The following is a 21,728-nucleotide window of genomic DNA, read 5'->3' as shown; positions in this document are numbered from 1 at the left end:
AACATATATTTTATTAAAATATAATTTAACATATATTTTATCAAAATATAATTTAATTTTTTTAAATTAGTTTTAAAAAAACTAATTTGAAGGCAAATTTTTTTTGATGTCGTAACTACAACTATGTATACTTAATATTTTAATATATCATCTAGCAATAAATATTTTTTTGATAAAAATAATAAATAATACTAATAAAGAAAAATATACATGTGATGAAACTTTGACCTTGTTCATCCTTAACAAAATTGTGTTGTCATTATAATTAAAGAACTATGAAAAAAATTTCCTTTCAAATTATTTTGATAAAGTTTCCTTTTAAAATCATGGGAAAATGCATAAGTACCCCCCTAGCCTATATCCGAAATCCCAGAGACACACCTAACCTTTACTAAGGCCCTATTACCCCCCCCCCCCGAACTTAATTTATCTATAATATTCTACCCCTTTTTGGCCTACGTGGCACTATCCTTGAAAAATTTATCAACATGCGTTGGGCCCACAAGATAGTGCCACGTAGGCCAAAAAGGGGTAGAATATTACATATAAAATAAGTTCGGGGGGGTAATAGGATCTTAGTAAGGTTAGGTGTGTCTCTGGGATTTCGGGGATAGACTGGGGGTACTTATGCATTTTCCCTAAAATCATCAAAGAACTGTCTTTTTTTAATTTTCCAGTGAAGCATCATCAATAATTTATCCAAAAAAATTCTTATACGCCTCTAGTACTTCAATAAAATTTAAAAATGATTAATTTTAATGAGTCTTTACTTGTATATGATGTGATTCATATATAATCGACGATATGAAGGCAGCCACTTAATAGAGGAAACATAATGTTAATTTCAATTTTCTTCATGTTTCACTCGCAGTGTCTACATTCTAAATATAATCGGATAAAATATATTTTTATCGCCGACAACTTCAAATAAATAATTTTTTTGCCAATTCGCTCAGTTTCAGATTTTTTATTGTAAGTAGTATAAATATAAAAAATTAGTATTTATTAATTTAGATAATCTACACTTTACTCCTTTTTGTACTTTTTGAATTTTTTCATTTTTAGTATTAAGAAATCAGAAAAATGTAAAATAAATAAACAAAAAAGAATTAAGGAAAAAGAAGGAAATGTAGAAAATGAAAAAGAGAAAAAGACACCAATTAAAAAGGTTTGACAGGTAAGCTAAAAAGAAATTAAAAGCAGTTTCTATTTTTTACTTTTTTGGCCCTCTAATTTTTCTCTTTCTCATTTCTTTGTCCTCCATTCTTTCCCTCTAAATTCTAATTCATTTCCCAAGCTTGTCATTCCTTTTATTTTTCTCATTTTTATTTTCTTATCTTTTGTCCTTCTCCTCCTAGCTTGTCATTAAGATGAATTCTCCATTTTTTTCTTCTACTAATTTTACTTTATCAGAAGTTGTGAATACATCTATAAAATATAATACCTTATATATGATTACATTCACAAATTTACGTAGTTTACATTATATATATCTAATATAATTAAATACACAAATTATTGCAATTGACATTCGAAACAAATTCATTTTTCTTTTTAAAAATGTCGTCCACTTATTCAAAATAATAAATAGGAGACATTTTTAAACAAAAAAAATAAGATAATACAAATTAAAACGTTTTGACATATTATGCAAAAGAAAAGTTCTTTTAATTTGACTTTAAAATAATTCTGGATATAAATTCAAAATATCGTTTCTCATATAATTAAATATATAGATTTATGCAATTTATATTTGGAACATATCTCTCACCTTCTTGTGTAGTCGCCTTTTTTTTTATAGGGTCCCAATTTTGAATCATAAATTGTTGCTTATAGAACCTCAAAAACAATAAAATATATATTAGTGTATGTTTGTGAAATCAATACAAATAATAGCATAAAAGTGTGAACAAATGAAGGATAAAAAAGACATGAGAAGGAAATTATAGTAGGAAAAAATATATATGTCTAATAAGGAAAATGAAACTTGAAGAAGGGAGAAGATGAAAGAAATGTAAAAATAAAGTAAAAATAAGCTTTCAGCAAATGAGGTAGTTTTTATGGATTAAGAATAATATTAAATGTGTAAATAAATGCTAAGACATTTAATTTGAATATGACAACGTTTTTGGAAGATGTTTTTAAACTTTTAATATGGCAATGTTTGTGGAAGACGTTTTTAAACAGCACTAATAAAACGACACTTACATTAATCTGTCATATTTAATATATTTGTAATTTTTTTAAATTAAAAAATGGAAAGAAAATCTAAAAATTTGAGAAAATAGATAAATTCATTTCTTGATCAATGAGGTATGCCACATCAACAGACTTGTGATCCTCCTTTATATAAATATATAGATTATGTCGTTTAGTATAGTTTTATTTGTCATCTAATTTATCACCTTCTTAATTTGCAATTAAAAATTTCCGTATGACGCCCTAATCACTTTCGTACCCAATAGTCTGTGGGGGTTTAGGCATTGACTCCAACCTGTAAATGAAAGAAGAAAATAAGTACATGGAGGAGGAAATAGACCATAGCCCCCAGAACAAGAAAAAGGACGAGGTAAATTATCTCTTTGCTCATATTGACCATCTCCATATGCTTCATCTGAAGATATAAAATTTCTCCATGTGTTTGACATTTTAATTTAATAATATACAACTCTAATTTATTCTTGAATTTTAAAAAAAAAAGTAATAATACCTATTTTAAGAAAGGAGAGTTAGTAAGGTACACGTTACTAACAATACATATTATTTAAACAATGTTATGGTATAAAGAAATGAATCATGCCCATTAATCATTATTATTCAAGTGACTATTCCTCTGTGACATTTTAACCTAATAAAAGAACTTCTACAAGCAAACATGCTACGCCAATATGGTATAAAGAAATGAATCAGAATCAAGCCAAATCACAAGAAATATTATAGAAATAATGAAATTGGAATAAAATCCAATTTCAATGAATTATGATCTCAAAATGAGTGTAAATTAAAGTACTCTCTCCGGCCAACTTTTACTTATCCACTATACTAAAAATAGTTATCCATTTTTTGCTTGTCGAGTTTAAAAATCAAGAGATAATTTAGCACTTAATTCATAATTTATCTTTATTATTATACTAGTTTTTGGAAACGTGTGTTGCACATTTGTCCCTTGTAATTACTACAAGATTTCTATATAATTAGAAAAAATGAATTTTATAATAGAAAATATGCGTGTATTTCACGCTACTTAGTATAAATATTTGTAAATGATTTAAATACAATTACATTATGTATAAATAATTATTCATAAAATTAAGTAATCAAAAGAGAAGGAGTGTAACATCAAAGATAGTGCCACGTAAGCCGAAAAGGGGTAGAAAATTATTTATAAAATAAGTTTGGGGGTAATAGGACCTTAGTATAGTATAAGTGTGTCTCTGAGATTTCGGGCATAGGTTGGGGGTACTTGTGCATTTTCCCGACAATCATATCAAATAGTTTTAAGATATTCTATCATTTTGATACGTAGATTTCACATGAGTTATTAGTTGTGAAGATGTCATATAATGTTTGAAGAGAATATATACAAATTTATCAATATCTATTACATTATTATAGCATCACAAGAAATTGTACAACTTCAGATGTACATTATGTTCATTCCACAAATATTCGAAAATAAGATGAAATAGAGTAGACTAAAAACAATAAAATAGCTAATGAATTCTAAAACTTTTAAATAACAAAAATTCAAGAGAGAAACAATTCTAACTAACAAAAGCATAAATATATTTACCTCTTTTTTGTTGAATATGATGAACAATAACATCCATCATCAATCATCCATCAACAATTATACATTAGAATAACTAAGTGTATGCATTAACATAAAGTAACTGTGATGAGCAATATAATTACATCCACCAATAATCATCCATCAACAATTATACATCAGAATAACAAAGTGTATGCATTAATATAAAGTGATTTTGAAAACAACTTTTTGGTATATATAATTATGAGTCAGGAATTATAAAAGTCATTTAAAATTTGATGAAATAGATAACATTTATGAGAATCAGATTGGTTAAAGTTGGGTTATGTAAAGTTTCTGATTTTAAATATGTGTGCCATATTAAGATGTCTGGTAATTCAAAGGACATTTTGTTGTTTAATGTTTAAGGATATTTCAGTTTTTAAAAGATATAATTTACTGCCTTTTCTTGTTACGAAACACTTCATCTACCTAACTAAATTTTAGAATTCCGTGAATTAATTCTATCGAGAAATATAATGGATTAATACCATATAATTATTATTTAATATTTTATTAATTAGTTTTTTTTAATAATAACACTTCATCTACCAAACTCCATTTTAGAATTCCGTGAATTGATTCTATCTAGAAATATAATGGATTAATACTGTAACATCTCGCAAATTGAAATGTCTAGGAAGAAATTAAAGAATTGGAAATAGCCATTTTTGGAAAGAATGAAAATCTGGAAATTTACTTAAGTTAGGAAAAAGTGAGTTTTTGGTCAACTTCAAACGGCCATAACTTCTAACTCAGAATGAGTTAGGAGCACTTCCAGATATGGTAGGAAAGCTATCAGAATGATCTTTCCAACTCCACGGAGTTTACGCGATTCCGAGTTCGTATGAGTGAGATATGCCCTTTGGAAGTTGGGCTGTTGGAATAAGGAAATGTCCAATCCGGATTTTAAAGGGCATTATGGTATTTTCCTTACCCAATTATTTTATTTCGTTTTTTGGGTAATTAATTTGGGTCTAAACTGATCTTAGTCAGTTTACGCTTTTGGAAAAAGAGTTAGGGTTTTGAGAGAAGAGAAAAGAAGAGAAGAAAAGAGGAGAAGAAGCAAGATTCGTCAAGATCGTTCAAGTTTGATTTTGGATTTCGTCAAGGGTTGATCCCTACGAGGTATGTGAGTTCACACAACATTGGGTTCATTCACCCACGCGCCAAACATGTTTTATTCAGTGTAATTTCGTCCTAAAAAGATTGAGAACTTGATATTCTTGAGTTGTATTCTTGAATTGCTTTCGTTCTTGAATTTGGGATGAGATTGAGGAGTTCTTGAGAGTTTAAGATTGATTATTAGAGTTGATTTGAGTTAGATTCTTGTGTATATGTTGTGGGTACCTGAATCTAAAGAGATATGGAGAAAAAAAATCGAAATTAGGCGAATTGGGGCTAGAAAACGAAGAAGGAACAAGTCGGGCAAATCTGGGTACCAGGTCCGCGTTGCGAACCCATTCCCCAGTTTTGAAAATTTTCTCCTCACGTCGTGGAGCGGTCACGGACCGTTATGCATCAAAATTGATTTCGCGACCAAAAAATTAATTACATCTCCGCGTCGCGTGCCAGCTTTCAAGCAGTGATTTCTAAATATTTTCTCATGTTTAGCTATCTAAAATCATTCCTAAACATCATGAGATATTTCCTATCACAAATCTCAATCCTTGAATTCATAATTCAATTCAAGGATCAGTTAAGAGTCAAGTTAAGAGAAGTTAAGAGTCAAGTTAAGAGAAGTTCAGAAAGTTTTCAAAAGTCTTTTACAAATGTTTTAACTTTGTTTTAAGACTTAAGTTTTGAGTTGAGTAAAGAGTAAAGATTGAAGTCTTTTCTTCAAAAGAGTATATGGGACTATGCATTCCCAAAGAATAAATGTTTTCACATTTAAACAAGAAAGGAAACTGAGATTTCCAAAAGAGCCTTTGAGCTAGTTTTTTCAGTAAAGAGTAAATGTTTTCACATTTAAATAAGAAAGGAAACTGAGATTTCTAAAAGAGCCTCTAAGCTAGTTTTTCAGTAAAGAGTAAATGCTTTCACAATTAAGCAAGAGAGGAAACTGAGATTTCCAAGATAGCCTTTGAGCTAAGTTTTGAGCAATTATCTCAAACCACAGCAGGAAGTTATGTTTTTAAACATGAAGAGGTAGTATCATATTTTGGGAGTAGTACTATTGAGCACCGATATGGGGGAGCGTTCAGATAACCCACAACCCCCATAAACCATGTAGCCATCATGGGTAGAAAAGGGTCATACTTTTTAGATGAACCCTTAGTGCTTTTTAGCATAGACTAGTAGATCCACTTAGTGAGTTAGGTTCTATACCCCCGACAAGGTATAGGACGGTCCTTGGTAGCGTGAGGTAAAACGATGTATGATCACTATAGATCTTAAGTGATGGTTGTCGGTTAGAGAAACTCTCACATCAATATTTTGTATTTTTATATACATCAAATATATTTGTATTTTTTTATATATACAAACAGGGTTCATAATGTATCTTTGCATACATACAGAGTTATCATTGTACTTCTAAATACACAAAGTTGAAAACCATGTTTTAAAGCTTTTCTTTATACTGCATTTATTTACACTGCTTTATATTGAGTTCAGTTAAGTTAAGTAAAGCCCAGGTAAGTGTATCATCAGACTCTTTTCAAGCATATGTTATGTTTAGCATTCCAACTCACATACTCGTATATTTAATGTACTGATGTCAGTTGGCTTGCATCATATTATGATACATATGCAGGTAATCAGGATCAACATCCAGCGCATCGTTGATCGGGTTGAGTACTCAGAGTCAGTTGGTGAGCCTCCTTGCTTTCCGGAGAGCTCCTTTTTCATTTGCTTTCAGTTTTAGTATTTCAGTTGTTAGGATGATCGGGGGTCTTGTCCCAATATCCATCTCAGTTATTAGAGGCTTCATAGATAGATAGTCAGTTAGTTCATTGTCTTTACTTTGTTATTGACTTATGTTCAGAATTGAGTTGCCAATTTGGCTAAGTTAAATGTTTATTTCTAAAACATTATGAGTTAAATTTGAGATAGTTGAGTTATATATCTTGCATTTGAGTTATTTTCTTAATGCTTAAAGTCTTCCGCTGAGTAAGTAAGCCAGGCCAAGATTTCACTTGGGGCCAACAATGGTTCTCGAGTGCCGGCCACGCCCAGGGTGTAGGCTCGGGGCGTGACAGATACCATATAATTATTATTTAATATTTTATTAATTAGTTTTTTAATAATATTTAAATTTAGTGAAGGTGTAAAATCGTAATCCAACTTTGAAGTTAAGATCTTCCCACTTATAATAATATATGATTAGTTTTTTAATAATATTTAAATTTAGTGAAGGGGTAAAATCGTAATCCAACTTTGAAGTTAAGATATTCCCACTTATAATAATATATGATTAACTATAGTCATTTCTCAATATATGAATTTTCCAAAACACTAAACTTATTATATTTAAAGAGCGATATAGTAAAAATTATAATTATATTTGTTTCTCATTAAGGAGCATGTCAAGTTAAATAGTTCATAATGAACAAGTAAAAACAACTGAGTATATAATTGTACTCTCTATTAAAGAAAGAAAGAGAAAGAGCTTAGTTCACAACAATAATTGATGAAGAGACATATGCAAGATAAAAAGTAAACAATTGGCTCTTTTGTGGGTCATTTTCTTAATTGATAGTGAAAATGTAATTATTTTTTTGTCCATGCATATTTAAAGGTGATTTTTTTAAGTAGTGATTAAATTAAAAGCAATTAGCTCATTTCCATTCTATCGTGAAAAGTCTTTTTTGTTGTAGTGATTGAGTTATTGAGAATCGAGATGAGTAGTATATATTAAATTTTGTTACACAAATTTACGCTCAAAATAAGGGAAATTTAAATCATTGTTTAAAAAATAAAAAAGATATTATGGTATCAAGACATTTGTTAAGAAGTTAGGTAAACAATGAAAATACCACAAATTATACAATTTGTTTGGTGCTTAATTCCTTTCAAGAAGAATGATAAAATCCTTAATGATGTATTTTCCTTATATCACATGATATAATATATCTAAAACACAAATTCTAAAAAAAAATATATTATTTTTTTAACTCCACCTTTCGTTAATTAATACGGTCATATAAGATAAAACTGAGGGTATATAAGAATTTACATCATGTTTTAACTTGTTTACTACCCAAAAATAATAGCCAGGCAGCCAACACTTCCTCACGTCGAGTTGATAGTTGATGCAGACACGTTTTATTTTTTTTAATCATTCTGCATACCTTTAGTACTATATATATATATATTTCCAATTCTATGTAAATATAAACCAAACCAATAATGGCTTTGATCTCAAGCTTGTGCATCTTTGTTTTGGTAGCACATTTGGCCACACCAATTTTGTGTATTCGCAGCCATATTCATCAAGCACCTGCCCTTTTCGTGTTTGGTGATTCAATTTTTGATCCTGGAAATAATAACTACATCAACACCACTGCTACCTTCCAAGCAAATTATTTCCCTTATGGAGAATCATTCTTCAAGTACCCTACTGGCAGGAACTCCAATGGACGCCTCATTCCTGACTTTATAGGTAAATTTATTCACGTTTTGGGCAATTATATTCCTTGAAAAGTATTTAATAGTGGGAGGTAGTAGATAATCAACTTTTGCGCAAGCTGACCTGAACATAATTATAGTTAGTTGTATTTTTCAGCTGAATATGCTAATTTGCCATTTATTCCGTCCTATTTTGAAATTGGGAAGAAACATTTGGTTCATGGTGTAAACTTTGCATCAGGCGGTTCTGGTTGCTTGGCTGAGACCGATCGTGGCTCTGTAAGTCACAATATTTATTTCCTTTAACTAATTACTTTTATGTAATTCTTGTTTCAATTTTATGTGTCCTTTTTAATGACTCAGCATGAACAAGGAAAAAAAATCCTCATTTCTATTTCTTCTGAGTCGAGCCTCTCACATATGACTTACCTAAAGCGGTGCTCACAGCAGGACAGAGGGCTGTCACAGAGAATAAAAAAAAATAAAAAAATTACTTTTAAGTAATTCTTGTTTGCTTTGATATCAGATGGGATTATTTTTTAATTTTTCTTTAAATGTTGGGTTTCGATTGGACAGGTTATAGATCTTAAAACTCAGTTGAAAAATTTCGAAAACGTGACACAACTGTTGAAGAAGAAAGTGGGGAAAACAGAGTCCCATAAAATCCTGGCCAATGCTGTATATTTTTTTAGCAGTGGCAGTAATGATGTATTTGCCACTTTATCAGCAAATTCGACTTCTCCAAATTTCGATCAAGAATATCTACAGATTATTATGGGCAATTTGACTTCTGTTTTAAAGGTAATCAACTTAATTTTTCATCTTTTCTACTTCTTTCGATTTAATTTACCAAACACATATTGTTACTTCCATTTTCTATATGTTGAGTTTTGACTAGAGAGTAGTTAAACCTGGGCGTCTCAAATGGACTAAATTTAAGTAAGTCTAAATCAATTGACCTATTAACCCGCTCAATTGTTATTTGGGTTGAAATGACTTGGTCAAAATGAACTAGATAATGGGTCATAGCTTCACTCGCCCAACTCTTATGCAGTTTTTAAAGTTCTTCATTTTTTTTTTTATGGTTTATTGAATTATCGAGTAATTAATTTTATATATCACAATATTGTACATGTAAAGATGTTGAGGTCTAATGGTATTAAAACAAAATAGACATTTTAAAAAATATTTTAATAAGATTTCTGATATGTCAATCTAGATTTTATATCAGCCTAACGTTTAGGTCAGCTTAAAAGGGCATGTCAAATTGAATTGGATTAATAAATGGGGAGGTCATTAACTCGCTGACGGATCGTTTGTTTGTGCTTTGTTTAAATGAATGCAATAGGGAGTTTATATTGAAGGAGGGAGAAAGTTTGTGATGCTTAATATGGGCCCCTTAGGTTGTATCCCTACTATTAGGGCTCTCAACTTTCAAAAGGGAGTTACAAATGGAAGTTGCATGGAGGAGGTCACAAACATTGCCAAAATTTTTAATTCAGCTCTCCTAGAAATGCTCAAAAAACTAGAGAAGCAATTGCCTGGATTTAAGTATACAATATTCAACTTCTTCAAAGTACTTGCTGATAGCATTGATAATCCAACAAAATATGGTATGTTCTATCTCTTCAAACTCAAAATCAAGTATTTTTATGTTTGATTATTATATATTATGCACCGATGATTTTGTCCTGTTTTATTTAGGTTTTAAGATATCAGAGACGGCTTGTTGTGGAACGGGTCCATTTCGAGGGATTTTGAGTTGTGGAGGGAAGAGACAGATAAAAGAGTATGAGTTATGTAACAATGTGAAAGATTACTTATTTTTCGACTCTTCTCATCCCTCTGAGAAGGCCTACCAAAAATACACGGAATTACTATGGAACGGAACTCCAGACGTTGTGGCACCTTACAACCTAAAATCCTTTTTTGAACTTTCAACATAACATGATGACAATTCTATTAATTGTTAATGCCTACATTTTGTTTGAGTGGTTGTTACATATTGTTTCATAATATATCGTATTGTATTGTAATGTAATGTTTTAATAAATACAATGTTTTACATTCTCCGTTGCTACATAATATTACACATCAACAATTTGAATGATAAATCTACAAGAATAGAAGGGTACGAGGTAGAGCGACTAAATAAATGTGGGGTAAAGGCAAAGATAGAATTACTAAATAATAAAGGGAAACTCATATATGTCATTTAACTTTGAGAAAAAAACTCATTTATACCCTCTGTTAAAGGTTTGGTTCACCTATGCCATTTTCGTTTGAGAAAAAGCTAATTCATGTCATTATGAGTTAACTAAAAATTCATCTAGTTTTGCATACTCATTTTTCCATGTGGGCGAACAATGATTCGGCCACATCATTAATTTTTATTTTTATTTAAAAAAATCAATCAAATTTCTAAAATCCATTTGAATTATTTTTAAAAAAGCACCCAAATCATAAACATTTTCTAATAAAAAACAATCATCATTAGAAAACATATGTGTTATAAAGAGAAAAAAAAAATTACTTATTTGGAAAAATGATATTTTTGACTTATTAAGTAACAATAAAAACATTTGGATCAAACTATTGACGGCAAGAGCTCTTTTTAGATCAATCTATTAACTGATGATATTTTTTTACAGTTTAAGGACAATTTTACCTCTTTTCATTTTATTTTTTAATCATGAACGACAAAATTCTGTATTTATAGATTTTAAGTCCAACTTTCTCATTTAACCCTTAATGACATATTCTCATGGTATATTAAAGGGAAAAGAGTCTGAAAAATACTTCTACTTTGACCGAAATTGTTTTTACGTTACCAAACTTTATGGAGAACCTTTTACCACATGGACACATTACTATTTAAAATGATGCAATATTTATGATGTCCACGTATACACATATATACTTTTAAAATACACTATTAAATAGTACTGGGGTAAAAGGTCCTTTCCAAAGTTTGATATTGTTACAGCAATGTCGGCCAAAGTTGAAGTATTTTTCAAACTTTTTTCCCTATATATATATATAAGAAATGTTAATATGTTCCGAAACACAAATTCTAATTCCTTCGTAACTGAGTTGACTTTTGAATATAATTAAGATTTTACATCATGATTTAACATGTTTGGTAAGTACGTAATGATTGTCAGCCAGCACACACTCTTTCAATTAATTGAAAAACTTACTCTTTACATAGAGGGATAGTGGATGCATACAAGTATTTTTTTATTAATAATTATGCACATCACTAGTACCTATATATATATATATATATTTCCAACTCTATGCAAATATAAACCAAACCAATAATGGCTTTGATCTCAAGGTTGTGCATCTTTGTTTTGGTTGCACATTTTGCCACCCCAGTTGTGTGCCATAAAAGACCTCATCAAGCTGCCCTTTTCGTGTTCGGTGATTCAGTTTTTGATCCTGGAAATAATAATTACATCAACACCATTGCTAGCTTCCAAGCAAATTATTTACCTTATGGAGAATCATTCTTCAAGTACCCAACTGGCAGGACCTCCAATGGACGCCTCATTCCTGATTTTATCGGTAAAATTTATTCGAGTTTTGGTCAATTCTTTAAAAAAGTATTTAATTGTGGGAGGTAGTATATGTCCTGTAAAATAATCAACTTATGTTCAAGCTGACTCGAACACATGGGTGAAGAATTTGATTTCTAGTTGTATTTTGCAGCTGAATATGCTAATTTGCCATTAATTCCGCCGTATTTTCAAATTGGGAAGAAACATTTCATTCATGGAGTGAATTTTGCTTCTGCCGGTTCTGGTTGTTTGGCTGAAACCGCTCGTGGCTTTGTAAGTCTTGTTTCAATTTGATAGTTAGATCAATATTAGGTGGAATATATTTTTTTAATTTATTTTTAAATGTTGGTTTCCATTTGACAGGTTATAGATCTTCAAACACAGTTGAAATATTTCAAAAACGTCGCAAAACTGTTGAAGAAGAAAGTGGGGAGAAGAGAGTCCAAACAGATCCTCTCAAATGCTATATATATTTTTAGCACTGCCAATAATGATATGTTTGCCTCTTTAACAGCAAATTCGACTTTTCCATATTCCGATAGAGAATATCTACATATGATTATGGGGAATTTGACTTCTGTATGGAAGGTAATCAACTTAACTCATCTTTCCAATTTATTTTGTTGAATAGTAGTTTGGCTAAATAAGCTATACATAATTCTTTGTACTTCGCTTAAAGCTAGGGATAAGAATCATAAAAACACGTGGACTATCATTTTTTCATAACTCACACCTTAATTATTGGTTATAACCTTTTTCTAATTGAACTATCACTATCTATCAATGCAACAGGGGATTTACAAGGAAGGAGGAAGAAAGTTTGTGATGCTTAATTTGGGTCCATTAGGTTGTCTCCCTTCTGTTAGGGCTCTCAACCTTCAAATTGGAGTTACAAATGGAGGTTGCATGGAGAAGGCCACCAACAAGGCGAAAATGTTTAATTCAGCTCTCCCAAAAATGATCAAAAAACTAGAGAAGCAATTGCCTGGATTTAAGTATACAATATTCAACTTCTTCAAAGTATTTGCAGATAGCATTCATAATCCAACAAAATATGGTATCTTCTATCTCATTGAATGTCAAAATCAAGTATTTTGATGTTCGATTATATATTGTGCACTGTTGATTTATGTAAGAATAGCTGTTTTACCAAGAAGTACGAATATGAATTGGTGGAGTGGTGTGTACTCTTTCATTCTTAACCAGACGTCTTGGGTTCGAGCATTTGGGTATGGAGTTATCTTTGTTAAAAGGAGTTTTACCCTCAGGCCTCAATGTAGGACTCCACGTGAGAATCTAGATTTAGTTGGACTCCATTGCTGGTATCACATATGGACTGAGAAACATTAAAAAAAAAGTAGAAGAAAGAACCAGAATTGATCATAGAGGAGAATCTTAATGGCTCAACTGATTGATTATCTAAATTTTCACCTTGTTAGTGAGGGTTCGATTCCCCACATTGTAATCTCGCTTGCCTTTTAAAAGAGAATTGATCAATAGATTTCTCGAAACAAACAAAAAGGATATGGAAAGATATAACAGAAAATCATGTATATGAGTTGTTTTCTTGTCTGTCTTTAATATTCAGTTTAAACACTCAAGCAGCAATTTCATCGCTCTGCTAACAAAGTAGTATGTTGATGTAAAGAATTTTTCTTCAGTCTTAATTTACTTGTGATTTTGTTCTGTTTTGTTTAGGTTTTAAGATATCAAAGACGGCTTGTTGTGGAACGGGTCCCTTTCGTGGGATTCTTAGTTGTGGAGGGAAGAGGCAGGTAAAAGAGTATGAGTTATGTAACAATGTGAAAGATTACTTGTTTTTGACTCCACTCATCCCTCTGAGCAAGCCTACCAAAAATACTCGGAATTACTATGGAATGGAACTCCAGATGTTGTAGCACCTTACAACCTAAAGTCGTTTTTTGAACTTTCAACATAGCCAATCTTTAGATTTGATGTGATTACTTCGTATCTCAGTTGAGAAATAAGTTGGAATAAATGCAATGTTCATTTGGTTGAGATCAATTAAAAATTTCCCTCTTCATCTACAACGACTTCTCTTTCTCTGTTTTCATCCATTATTGGACCTTAAGAAGATGAACATGAATGTAGATTAGAGTTATCGAGGTCAAGGTATACTCTGAAATACTAAATCAATGTAAATATATGTGTCTGAGTTACTCACCTGAAAGAAAAGCGAGAAAATGCTAGACTGGGAGTTGATGTTATGCATCATGAAAAGATACAAAGAAACCTCCCCATGTGTTTGGTACTTCATTTTATAATACTAACTCTAAAGAAACAAAGACAACTAATTGGGACGGGTGGGAGTAGTAATTTGTATTAAATCAAATAATCTTCGGGAATGTGGTGTCAAGTGTTTGGTTCAATTGAATTTTTTTAAAGATTTTACATCAGGTTTGCTAAGTTAATGATTGTCAGCCAGCACACCCTGGGCCACCTGAATGTACATATTATTTTGCTTTAATAAAGTGGCCCTGGGGTCTTTGATTTTTTTTTTTTAAAAAAAAAAATCTTTCAATCAATTGAAAAACTTACTTACTCTTTACATAGAGTGGATAGTGGATGCAGACGAGTAGAGGCGGAGTTATGTGGGGGTTCGTGGGTTCAGATGAAATCAGTAATTTTTTCGTAGACCTTGTATTTATACTAAAAAATTAATTTTATATATATATATATATATATAAATTTGTGAACCCGTAATAAAATTGACGAAATTTAGAACCCTAAACTCTTAATCATGACTCCGCTTTTGCAAACAATTTTTTTTTCTTTTTATTAATCATTCTGCACTTCACTAGTACTATATATATTACCAACTCCGTGCAAATATAAACCAAACCAATAATGGCTTTGATCTCAAGCTTGTGCATCTTTGTTTTGGTTGCACATTTTTCCACCCCAATTGTGTGCCATAAAAGACCTCATCAAGCTGCCCTTTTCGTCACTACAACAAATTCGATTATCAGGGACAAATAATTTCATCATTTATAAATCATATTTCGTCACTAAAATTCTTGTGAGACGAAAAATAATTTGTCACTCAGTCGTCACTAAATGTGTGTCTCTAAAAGTATACAAAGACGATTTAGTGCTTCGTCGCTAAAAGTATTATGTTGACTACAAAAAGAAAAATCGTCCCAAAATGCTTCAACATTTGTGACAAATTCATTTGTCGTAAAAAGTATATTTTTTGTAGATAATAGTATGTTTTGTCACTAAAAAGGTTATTACTACCGACAAAATTATATCGTCAATAATGACTATATTTTATATACCAAAAATTATTTATTATTATAAAAAAGATTAATTTTCTTATTATCTTCCTCCCCCCACCCATCTCAAATTTATTTTAAACTCCTCCCTAGGAGCTCCCACATCATGCTTTCTTGGGGATTCGAACTCATAACCTTAAGGTTGGAAGTGAGGAATGCTTACTATCAGATCAACTCTCTCTTGTCTCTCATTTTTAATTTATTTTCTACTTCATTCACTTCTTTCAAATTTAACTTTTGTAGATATAATATATTATATGATTATTTATACACATACACAAGTGCATGAAATTTACCACCCACAATTCATTCAAATGTAGATTATATTTTAATTAAACTGTATATTTTTTAACATATCTTTAAATATATTCAGTACGATTCTGTTATTTTATTCAGTTATTTTTAAAAAATTTAAAAATTATATAGTACAATTATAAATTTAAATAAAATTAAACTTTCGATTTTATTTAAAAAATTGAATAATCGGTTCAATTCGGTTAGTAAATCAATTGTTTTGTAAAAAAAAAAAAACATCGATACCCATAACTATAGTACTTCATCATAATATATTTGAAATCCTAGGTTGTTCGTTTCTTTCATTTGTGCTTTCATTTTTTTAGTTTATTTCGATTTTCACACTGATGGAAAAGTTAATAGAAATTCATGAAATATTTCGCACCCTTGCAAAGTCTAAGTTTGTAAGTTGATGTTATCTCTGTATAGTTGATCTACATGCATTTGTGAAATTACTATTAAATAACTACATATTTTTAGACAGAAACAAATAGATCGACTTAGTCTATGCAGTTTACCAACCACAAATCAATAGACAAACACAAAAATTAGCACCAAGACTTGAGAAATTATTTTTTCTATCGTCTTTATCGATGAAAGTGTATCAAATAAAAAACAAAAGTGTTAAACCAACAAATATTAATTAGTGATCTAGTGGCAGAATCATACCCCACTCACGATACTTACAACCTAAATTGTATTTTTGAAATGATGCATAATTGTGTAATTTAAGAAAATTCATGAATTGAACTTTTTCATTTTTACAAAATGGACCGAATTCGTTGGTTTTACTATTTTCCCTCTCCAATTAACGAAAGGACTCTGTCTATTTCTTATGAAGCACTTATATTATTCTTTTTATAAGTTGTCACTTGTAATTATGAACAATTGTAGCAAAAAAAATTGTATTTAGCTATGAATTTTTTCGTAGCAAATAGTTGAATTATTCACTACAAATTTTAAGTTGTCGCTATTTAACACCTTACATATTTCGTGACAATTTTTTTGTTGTCACTGAATCACAGATTGTTTAGAGACAATAAAATCTTTGTCACCAATTATTTATATTATTAGTGACGAAAATAAATATCATAATTAAAGTTAAATTCTTATAGCTAAAACTTATAATATTTAACTATGAATTCTAATTTGTCGATATTGTAACAACAATTTTTTTGGGTAAAAAAATCAATAAATTTTAAGACAAAAAATAATTTGTCATGAATTAGATACATTATTAGTGACGAAATAATGTGTCACCGATAACTTTAAATTTGTGACTAACACTACTTAACAAATGGCGCCAATTAATTTTTTGGTGGGAAACTTTAGTAGACGAAACTTTGCTACGATTTTTTTGTTTCGTCACTAAAAGTATGTGTCTCATATATTTAAGCACGAAAAGTAAATTTTGTCACTAAAAGCGAATAATTAGTGACGAATTTGATGTCGTAGCTAATAATTTCGTAGCTATATATGTTGTAGTGCGTGTTCGGTGATTCAGTTTTTGATGCTGGAAATAATAATTACATCAACTCCACTGTTAGCTTCAAAGCAAATTATTTTCCTTATGGAGAATCATTCTTCAAATACCCTACTGGCAGGGCCTCCAATGGACGTCTCATTCCTGATTTTATCGGTAAATTTATTTGCATTTTCGTCAATTCTTTGAAAAGTATTTAATTGTGGGAGGTAGTAGATAATCAACTTATGCGCAAGCTGACCTGAACATAATTATAGTTAGTTGTATTTTGCAGCTGAATATGCTAATTTGCCATTTATTCCGCCGTATTTTGAAACGGGAAGAAACATTTGGTTGATGGAGTAAACTTTGCATCAGGCGGTTCTGGTTGTTAGGCTGAAACCAATAGTGGCTCTGTAAGTAACAATATTTCCTTTTATGTTATTATTGTTTGAATTTGATACTGTTTGTTTCCATTTGACAGGTTATAGATCTTAGTAGTCAGTTGAAATATTTCAAAAACTGTTGAAGATGAAAGTGGGGAAAACAGATACTCTCCAATGGTGTATATATTTTTAGCAGTGGCAGTAATGATTTCGTCGCCCCTTTACTAGCAAATTCGACTTCCCCAAATTACGATAGAAGACATGTACATATGATTATGGGGAATTTGACTTCTGTATTGAAGGTAATCAGCTTAATAATGATTCAACCTCACCTTTCAAATTTATTTTGTTGAATACTAATTTGCATTTGTTAAATATTAATATTTTAATTACATAATAATATATATGAAGCCCAACAACTACATTTTGTTTCTTGTGTTATGGCATTATAATTATAATTGATTACATTAATTAATCTAATTAAAGTAAAAGATAAAACAATGTACGAAACTCTTCCAATCAATGACTCTTTGAATTATGAAACCAAAAATAAAATTTATGTGTCATGATTCAATGTGCCCCATTATTGAATTTTGATAGGTGAAAAGATAGTTAAATACCAGTAAATTATAGCCACAATTTGCTTGTCCCTAGATCATCATATTCTTTTCTTTTTTGTTATCTACGGTTCTCTAATCTTCTTCCTAGATAATGATATAACATGTCATCAAGAACTGAGGAGAAGAATAGATGACATCATTCTGAAGTTAAAAAAAAAAAAGTTTTCTTATCGTAGAATAGTTGAACTCCTATTCCTTGAGATCTTTTGTTTATTACCTCATGATTTTAAGCTTTCTTTCCCATTTTGGAGTCAAGATATGGTTGTCAAAATTAAATTTGGTATGCAATCCATATTTTTATGTAATTCTTGTATCATCTTGCAATATTGTTGTGGAAATTTATTTTTATTTGTTGTTGTGTTATTGTTCTTGTAAGTGTTACTTAATTAATCGATAAAACTTCTATTAATATATGATGCATTTGATAATACTTGAATAATTTATGCAATATACTCATATATCCATATTGTAAATTGTCAAAATTCAAGTTAATTTAAATAAAGATTGCTAAATAACTGTTACTTTGAATGAAAGATTTTAATTATGTTATTTTATCGTCTATCTAATATATTGTTTCGAACACATACATATATTGTTCATTTTCACCTTTTTTGTTTTATTTTTAATTTTTCTACGATTTGTATGAATGATAATAAAACTTAATTTTCAAATAAAAATGAGAGTCCCATTTACATTTGTGCGACACTAAGCCTAATAATTTTCTTAAATATGAGTAATCTATATTGATGATAGTTTTCTGTAGTGTTAAAACTCAAATGGTTGGTGTGATGACAATTTTGCTCTTGGACATTTTGATTGTAATATTATAAGAAAGGAGTAATTAAGCTTCATTTTGTTTAGATTTTACTAATATAAATCAGCAAGATTATTCCATATTCTATTTGAAAGATATTTTTCAAGAGTAACATTATAGTGTCTTTTGCAATTGTTTTATATTGTTGCAACATATATTTTCACATGAAAAATTGTATTTTCACTTTGAAATTGGAAACACTTACACATGTATGTTTTATCAATATTTATGTCATTATATTTTAAAAAGTTTGAAATACTTGATAGGAATACACGTATAACGCATGTGTCCATATCTAGTTAGAGTAGAAACTTGAACTTGGTTGAGGGTTAAAAACAACTTCTTCTGCGACTACTTAGAAGTACTTATTTGTTTTCTAAAAAAAAGTCAAACACCTCAATTTTCTTTTAAAAAATAATAATTGACTTTCTAGAAGGTTGGCTAAATAAGCTATAAATAGTTCTTTGTACTGTGCTTAAAGAATCAAAAACATATGTAAACTATCATATTTTCGTAACTCACACCTTAATTATTGGTTATTACCTTTTCTTAACTGAGTTATTACTATTTATCAATGCAACAGGGGATTTACAAGGAAGGAGGGAGAAAGTTTGTGATGCTTAATTTGGGTCCATTTGGTTGTCTCCCTTCTGTTAGGGCTTTCAACCTTCAAAAAGGAGTTACAAATGGAAGTTGCATGGAGAAGGCCACAAACTTGGCCAAAATGTTTAATTCAGCTCTTCCAAAAATGCTCAAACAACTAGAGAAACAATTGCCTGGATTTAAGTATACAATATTCAACTTCTTCAAAGTAGTTGCAGATAGCATTCATAATCCAACAAAATATGGTATGTTCTACCTCATTGAAGTCAAAATCAAGTATTTTTATGTTAGGAATAGATATTATACCAAGAAGTTCCAATAGGAGTTGGTGGAATGGTAAGTACTTTTTCATTTTTAACCAGAGGTCTCGAGTTCGAGCATTTGAGTATGGAACTGTCTTTGTTAAAAAGAGTTTTACCCTCAATGTAGCACTCCCCGTGAGAATCTAGATTTAGTTGGACTCCTATGTTGGTATAGTCACGGGCTGAGAAACCATAAAAAAACAAAGAGTAAAAGAAAGAACCAGAATTGATCATAGAGGAGAATCTTAGTAGCTCAACTGATTGACTTGCTAAATTCTCACCTTGTAATCTCGCCTTCTCCTTAAAAGAGAATGGATCAACAGATTTCACTGAAGCAGCAATTTCATGGCTCTGCTAACAAAGTAGAATGTAGGTGTAATGTTCAAAACAAAATGAAATTACACAAACTATATATGTAGAGAAAACACAGAATCAAATGTTTGTTGTTATATAAAAAATGTTTCCTCGGTCTTAATTTACTTGTGATTTTTTTCTGTTTTGTTTAGGTGTTAAGATATCAGAGACGGCTTGTTGTGGAACAGGTCCATTGCGAGGGATTCCTAGTTGTGGAGGGAATTGGCAGGTAAAAGAGTACGAGTTATGTAACACTGTGAAAGATTACTTGTTTTTTTATTCCACTCATCCCTCTGAGCATGCCTGCCAAAAATACTCGGAATTACTATGGAATGGAACTCCAAATGTTGTAGCACCTTACAACCTAAAATTCTTGTATGAACTTTCAATATAGCCAATCTTTAGATTTGATGTGATGACTGTTAAATTTGACAAGATTCAAAGATGAATTAATGTGAAGATTTGGTAGTTAGGAAGATAATTCTTAATTGGTACAAAAGTCAAGATAGCACCTTTTGTAGGTGAAATTTAGGTGGACCATAAAATGGTTTCACAAGGTAAATCTTGACATCTTGACACATTGTGATGTCATGGATGACATAAATAGGAAGAATTCACTCCTATAAATAGGTAGTTCCTAATTCATTCGTAACACACCTCTCATTTGCCTTCTCATCTTCAAAGGCATTTGATCTTCTTTCTCTCTTGTAGTATTTCACTTGTACTCTTTTGGAGTGAAATAAATATTGGTTGGTTGTGTCCGAGGAGTAGGCAAAAGAAAACAAAAGTTTGCCGAACCTCGTTAATTCCTGGTGTTCTTTTTATTGTTGTCTCATCTACTATTTATTAGCTACCTTTAGATATAGCAGTTGAGATTTCATCACTCTCTATATATTCGGCTTACGCAACAATTGGTATCAGAGCCAAGGTATTATCTGAGTATGCTCTGTGGTTGCAGCACAGTCTGAACTTCCACATTAGAAAAGATTTACTTTGATCTTTGCATTGTTAGCTAGTAAATAGTATTTGTAGCAAAAATGGGAGACAATAAAAATGATGAGTCCACATCGAATGTCAATAATACGTCATCATTGGTATCTTCGCTTATGACACGAATTGTGTCAAATGCAAAATTTGCAGTTGAAATTTTTGACGGGTCAGGACATTTCGGAATGTGGCAAGGCGAGGTCCTTGATGTTCTATTTCAACAAGGGCTAGATATTGCCATAAAAGAAAAGAAATCAGACGGTGTAGGAAAAGAAGATTGGAAGATTATCAACCGTGTTGCTTGTGGTACCATTTGATCTTACCTAGCAAGAGAACAAAAGTATCCATACACAAAGGAAACATCTGCAAATAAATTATGGAATTCATTGGATGAGAAATTCTTGAAGAAAAACAGTCAAAATAAACTTTACATGAAAAGAAGACTGTTACACTTCACTTATATTCCTGGTAGCACAATGAATGATCATATCACCAGCTTTAATAAGTTGGCGACAGATTTGCGGAATATGGACGTGACTTTTACGAATGGAGATATGGCCTTAAGTTGTTAAGTTCACTTCCCGATGAGTTCGAGCACCTTGAAACTACTCTACTGCATGGGAATGATGAAGTATCTCTCAAAGAAGTTTGTTCTGCCTTATATAGT

The 21,728-nt window shown here is 30.6% G+C and overlaps 2 protein-coding genes and 1 pseudogene across 2 annotated transcripts; all 3 read left to right on the top strand.

The window, feature by feature from the left end:
- The first annotated feature begins 8,161 nt into the window (after window positions 1-8,161).
- LOC125825022 (GDSL esterase/lipase 5-like) lies at window positions 8,162-10,326 on the top strand. The gene is made up of 5 exons (XM_049504374.1): window positions 8,162-8,414; window positions 8,538-8,659; window positions 8,957-9,181; window positions 9,729-9,993; window positions 10,085-10,326. The coding sequence occupies exons 1-5, from the start codon at window positions 8,162-8,164 to the stop codon at window positions 10,324-10,326; spliced, it is 1,107 nt and encodes a 368-aa protein (XP_049360331.1).
- Window positions 10,327-11,703: 1,377 nt separating this feature from the next.
- LOC125825025 (GDSL esterase/lipase 2-like) lies at window positions 11,704-13,882 on the top strand. The gene is given in 6 exon segments (XM_049504375.1): window positions 11,704-11,950; window positions 12,095-12,216; window positions 12,307-12,531; window positions 12,736-13,000; window positions 13,642-13,758; window positions 13,761-13,882. Coding segments are annotated over 6 exon segments (1,098 nt in total).
- Window positions 13,883-14,811: 929 nt separating this feature from the next.
- Window positions 14,812-20,468, top strand: LOC125824979 (GDSL esterase/lipase 4-like; annotated as a pseudogene).
- Window positions 20,469-21,728: the final 1,260 nt, after the last annotated feature.

The sequence above is a fragment of the Solanum verrucosum genome, unplaced genomic scaffold, assembly GCF_900185275.1.
Source record: "Solanum verrucosum unplaced genomic scaffold, falcon-dt-bn FXZP01000086.1, whole genome shotgun sequence".
NCBI lineage: Eukaryota > Viridiplantae > Streptophyta > Magnoliopsida > Solanales > Solanaceae > Solanum > Solanum verrucosum.
Note: the sequence above shows the minus strand (reverse complement) of the source record. Positions and strands in the feature narration are given on the sequence as shown.